Source organism: Musca autumnalis, unplaced genomic scaffold (genome assembly GCF_047663935.1).
Source record: "Musca autumnalis isolate F117 unplaced genomic scaffold, ASM4766393v1 scaffold_4, whole genome shotgun sequence".
NCBI lineage: Eukaryota > Metazoa > Arthropoda > Insecta > Diptera > Muscidae > Musca > Musca autumnalis.
The window spans coordinates 66,425,641-66,431,811 of record NW_027411977.1 but is presented as its reverse complement, the minus strand read 5'-3'; the positions used below and the strand labels follow the sequence as shown (position 1 = coordinate 66,431,811).

The 6,171-nt window shown below is 33.8% G+C and overlaps 1 protein-coding gene across 1 annotated transcript; it reads left to right on the top strand.

Annotated features, from left to right (window-relative positions):
- The first annotated feature begins 3,314 nt into the window (after positions 1-3,314).
- JMJD5 (Jumonji domain containing 5) lies at positions 3,315-5,967 on the top strand. The gene is made up of 3 exons (XM_073980501.1): positions 3,315-3,895; positions 3,956-4,112; positions 5,175-5,967. The coding sequence occupies exons 1-3, from the start codon at positions 3,608-3,610 to the stop codon at positions 5,948-5,950; spliced, it is 1,221 nt and encodes a 406-aa protein (XP_073836602.1). The 5' UTR covers positions 3,315-3,607; the 3' UTR covers positions 5,951-5,967.
- Positions 5,968-6,171: the final 204 nt, after the last annotated feature.

Here is a 6,171-nt window from a genome sequence, read left to right as displayed (position 1 = left end):
GGGGGTAAGTCTCAGTAGGAAAACAGCTTCGAGTTTCCCAATATTCGGGAACTATTTTGGTGGATAAAGACAAACTGAAACCTTGGTAAAATACTCCACTCCCGGTTCACTTAACACGAACATAACAGGTTTAATGATTTTGCACTTCTAATTACTTTTGGAACATCGGCACTCAGGAAATGTAATAGTTTATCCACTACTAGAAGAGTTCGAATGCGACGCGAAACATTTCTTTGTATATTGGAGTAGGTGCGAACCTTTGCTGCAAGAAGAAATTTCTTCGAAGCGATATTGCTCCTCAAATCGATCGGACATCTACCGAAGATGCAATTGTTTGTCACAAAAAAATATATACAAATTATTGCCTACTTTTGGGCGAAATTGCAAACACTTTAAGGCCCCCACTCATTAGTCAGTCTGACTGCCAGCATTTATGGTAGTATGTGTAAATTTTTGAAATTTTGAGAATTTATGTGTGAGTTTTCCAAGACTGATGAAAATCAATCAAAATCAATCAGTCTGGGTGAATTGTGTTTATTTTCAAATTGTCAATAAATAATTTTGAAAAACAGAAAATAATGTTGGTGTTGGAACACAAAAAACTTAGAATTCATTCATTTTTGGAGGAGAAATTCAAGATTTTTAGACTTGACTGATGGTTCGTGCTACACACTTGTCAGTCACACATACACAAAGGGTTCATCGGACTGACGGCACAGACTGATAAATGAGTGGGGGCCTTTAAGTTTTATTGAAAGTTAAAAAATTGTAAGCACCCTGTTTCAAATGACAGCTGCCATCCGTATTCAATCAAGTGCGCACTGCATGGTATAATTATTACAGGTAAAAGCAAGTGTTGTTGTACAACAATCGATACAACAACCACATAGAAATTTGTTTTTGTACGTAATACTAGTGTCATAACCATGGTAGAACAAATACAAGGTAAAGTTAATACTACAACAAATACAACTCGAACAACAACCACAAAGGAATTTGTTTTTGTTTGTAAACCTTAGTGTCAACGTAAATGTAAACAAAACAAGGAAATGTCTATAAATTATTGGAATTTAAAAACTAATAATTTTTCACATTTGATTGAATATTTTAGAAAACATGAATGAAAACTCATTAGATTTTCAATTTGAATGTTTCCATATCATTCCACTAAATGCATAATTTCTCGCAGAAAGTAGAATACTTGCAAAAATGTTTCGGGTCGCTGGTAATTCATTGAAAAAAGAGAAGCTGTTTCAATCATTTGCTTTTGAAAACAAAAAAGCACATGTTTATTAGGGCTTTATTCTTTTCAAGTTTAACAAAATACCACACATATTAACAAATATTGTACCGCCTCTATAAGCGGTGTTTTAGTGTGCGGCATGTCGGTTGGACCTGGAGGAGGTTACATGTCAATGATATGAAGCCGTCTTTATGGGAAATAGTTTTTTTTCTGATGAATAAATTTGTTCTTCAAAAATATATATCCCTAATATACATCGAACATAGAAATAAATACATAAAATGTCGAATGGAATTTGACACTAACACTACAACCCAGTTCAGTCAGCTGGGTATTGCTGCTACCTTTTCTTGTTCTACCATGTGTCATAACCATATGGACAAAAATGTAAACAAATATAAACACATTTTGAGGGTTGATAAATATTGTTTTGAAAAATGTTAGATTTTCAATTTAACATTTCCACTAAATTCCTTCTTAAGAAGGAGTTTTTTGTGGTATGTATTTCTCTAAATAAAATATTTACAATGAATAATTGATTATTTTTCAGATGATATCAATAGTTATGAAGAATGAGGATGAGGATGACGAAACCTATTGCAGTGAGAGATGGTTCCATGTTGTGTGACGCATTCATAAGGGCACAGAAGGGACGCCGATGAAGATGGTACCGGTAATAAGAAAGATGACTTGAATTTATATGAAGAACTGTTTGCATCTGTAATGACATCGGTGGATAGCACCATGAATGACCGGCCATTGCATAGAATGTTTTTGCTGCTGCCCTCCAAGAAAATGTATCCTGGTTACTATGATATTATTGAACATCCTATTGATTTGAGATTAATTGCCAAGAAGATACAAACAAATGCTTATTCAAATTTGCAAGAAGTGGAAAAAGATGTAAGTACTGCAGATGACAAAGAATGCCTGTCAATTCAATAAACCGGGTGCACAAATTTTCAAATATGCTAAAACTTTGAACAAAATATTTACCCAAAGAAGGTTAGAATTGGAAACGGGTAAAGTGAAACCCATAAAGAGGCCAAATCATTGATGAGTGCACCAGGTTTCTCAGAACATCCAGGAGCCACAGGACATCCATTGGGTACATAATAATATCCCATACGCAGATTCCATCCGGAATATTTTGAACATATAAAACGTGTCAAATCCAAAAGTAGCGGAATAGTAATAAAACACTTTCTTAATTTTATGTACATACATATTTTTAGACTGTACACGAATTGATATGGCGTTGGGTGGTCATTTAAACCGCCCTTGGCTCGAATGGCACTAAAAAGTTTTCCACGATGTCTTAATTTACACGGCTTGTTAATATATATTCAAAATTGTATTGTATGCTGAGGTACTCATGCAACATAATTAGGTCATTTTTCGACATTAAAATACCCTTTTGAAAAAAATTCTAATGATTTCTTGTTTGGAATAACTGGAATCGACATTGCTTCATTCATTTTTTTGTAAGGTTTCTTGTTGTGTGGGCAGAGGAACTCCAAAAGGCTGCTGAAAACATTACATTTTTATGGAATGAATAGTTTGGATATATGGATATATGTACCTTGAGCTTCCACTTTTTTTCTACTCTTCTCGTACCCTCCGGTAAAAAGTGATCCCAGCATATACAGTCATTCTTCTTGAAATCCTTTCCACAAATTTTTGCCCAGTCAGACCTTCTATGTGGATCTAATGGAATGTTTAAATAAGATCTTTTGTCTTTCGTTTCCATTTTATCGCACAATACGCACTTTATCAGTTCACTTTATCTTCCCACTATGAGATAATACCCATTATTTATGAAAATATATGTATTTCTTTGTACTTACCGATGTATATGCTAATATCAAATTCAATTTTTAATATTTTTAGTTTCCAATGTTTTTGTTTGTGGATGATTTATTTTTAAATTATCAATACAACGGTTGTCACAAAAGTATACAAAATGAAAAACAATGACAAAACGTCATATACATTTTGACACTAGTATTACGGGTGAGTCTAATCAGCTGGGACTTGCTTTTACCTGTAATAATTGTACCATGAGGTCGATGTTACACATTAATCTTGGCCATGCGATTTTACATTTGTTTATAAACAAGACATTGAATTTACCCCCACCACTCACACAAAACATTTTTTCATTCATTATTCGTTCCGGGTCGGGAAAAATTCTAAAAAATTAAATAAATTAAATTGGTGAAGAAAAAATTACGAAAAAAAGGAGATATCTAAACTAACGGAGAAATACCAAAGTTTTGTGCGTGCGTCATTCATAAGTTTTTGGTGCGACATTTCATCATCCAAGATATTCAATACCTACATACGTCAATAGAAATAATAGTAATGGAGTTAGTAAAAAAATTAATCAATTTACTTCCTCAATACGATGAAATCGAAAACATTTTAAAAGATTACCCAGAGGGTCAATACATTTTAAAGACAACTATAGAAACCTTAAAGAAAAGCCAAGGAACGCAAGGTGCTACAAACTATAATGGAGACGGAGTCGAAGAATGCTTCTTTCTGGTACAGGCATTGATTGATAAATTTTGGGAGGTAATACATACAGGACATTTCAGTGCAGTGCCATTGGATGTACGCAAAACCTATGCCATGGGATGTTTTTGTAAAGTAAGCATTGCAGGGATTGAATTTTTTCACATTAGTTTTTTTATATTTCTAAAATCTCAGATCATATTTCTTTTATTAGAGTCCATGGAAAGGTTACACATAGAGAAATGTAATGAGATATTCGATGATGCAATGCTATTGGGTTGTACACAAAATATATTTGTCAATGAAAGGAAGTTTATGGATTTGCTGGCAGAGTTTTTTGATACAGAATTGGGTAAGTGATATAAACAACGTCATAAGATGAATGTAGTGGCAGGAGTCAAAATCGTAATTTTTTTTTCCAAGTAAACAAGGGAATTTTCGGAACTTCGGAGGCCTATATATCGGTAAGTATACATTTCCCCAACAAAAGAAATACATCATTGGAATCGGCATGAAAAGCACTCATCATTTTCTACGGTGGGTCGGTAAAGGAAAGATATGCCAACATTTGTCCACAGGTAGATCTTGGAATGCTGATTACGCCAATATAATATATATAGGCATAAATTGAATACTCTAACAGCTGGCGGAAAAATCTGAAATGTTTACCACAGGTAGATTTTTACGATCTGATTATAAAAATATATATGTTGGGTGGAAGTCCCTACTTCCGAGATATGAGCCCCTTAAGTTCCGAAAATTCCCTTGTTAAAGTAAGAAAAAATTTTAAATTAAAAAAAATTTTGTTTTCGTGCCCTAAATTGGCTCCTGTCCATAAGAGAAAGTCTTAAATCCCCGGTTACTTAGAAAAACTTACAATTTAAAAAATCATTTCAGTTTTTTTTCCGTCAGCTGGTAGAGTATTCAATTTGTTCCAAAAAAATAATGTTGAACAAAATTATGATCGCGTTTGCCCTGTTTAGCATGTGTTCATAGGAGAAAGTCTTACATCCCGGCTGAAGACCGACTATTTTCGAAAAAAATATTTTTTGTAAACTTTCTGTGGAAAAAGTTTTGAAACTTATTAATTTGAGCAACCGTTGCCAAAATTTCCTTCAAAATTATAAGATTTAAGACTTTCTCCTAGGGACAGGAGCCAATCTTGGGCACGGGAACAAAATATCTTTTAAATTGAAAAATTTTCTCTAAGTAACCAGCCTTTAACAAGGAAATTTTTGAAAATTCAGATGAAGATAACTCGAGAACTATATATTTCCCATAACAAAACAATATATATTTCAAATCCGCACAAAAAATACTACAAGGTTTCAAATCCAGCCACTACATTCAACTTGCTCCTAAACAACATCATATATACCATCTTCTTATAAAATCCTTTTTGTTTCTCTTATAGATCCAACTGAAGAGTTGCAATTACCCATCCTCGAAACAATACCTCGTCAACATTCAGTTCAATGCGATATATTACAATTGGATAGACCATCTCTTGAAGAATTTAACAAGAAATGTTTCACTGCCCATCAACCTACCTTATTACTCAACACCATAGACCACTGGCCTGCAATGGAAAAATGGCGAAATTTAAATTATATTTTAAAACTTGCCGGCATTCGTACCGTTCCCATAGAAATTGGTTCGAATTATGCCACAGAAGAATGGTCACAACAGCTAATGAAAATCAAAGACTTCCTTAAACGACAATTTTCGCAACAAAAAGTTACACCAGAAATTGAATATCTGGCACAACATGAGCTGTTCGAACAAATACCTCAGCTCAAAAATGATTTCTTCATACCAGATTATTGCCAATTGGGCGACCACAAGGAGCCTATAGATATCAAAGCTTGGTTGGGACCCAAAGGTACGATAAGTCCAATGCATTATGATCCCAAACACAATATATTGTGTCAAATATTTGGTTCGAAAAAAATCATATTAGCTTCACCTAAAGATTCGGAAAACCTTTATCCGCATGAAGGAGAAATGTTGTCAAATACAGCACAAATTGATGCAGCACATCCTGATTTGGAAAAATACCCTCTATTGTCTAAGGTTACATTTTATCATTTAATTTTACAGCCAGGTGATTGTTTATATATGCCACCTAAATGGTGGCATTATGTCGAGTCGGAAAGTCCAAGTTTTTCTGTAAGTTTTTGGTGGGAATAAAAAGATGTGATGGTAAATTATTTTGTAGTTTTTTTAAGTACTATGATGGATATAGTAGGCACTCAGCTATGTTCTTCTGAAAGGTGGAGGACATAGACATCGTTTATGTTACATTTTTCATCTAACTTAATCAGTCCGGAATTGGATGGATTACCTCTGATGACATAGAATTTTGGGCTAATCGCAGTTATTTCCTCCTTCATGTTGTATGGTATTAACCA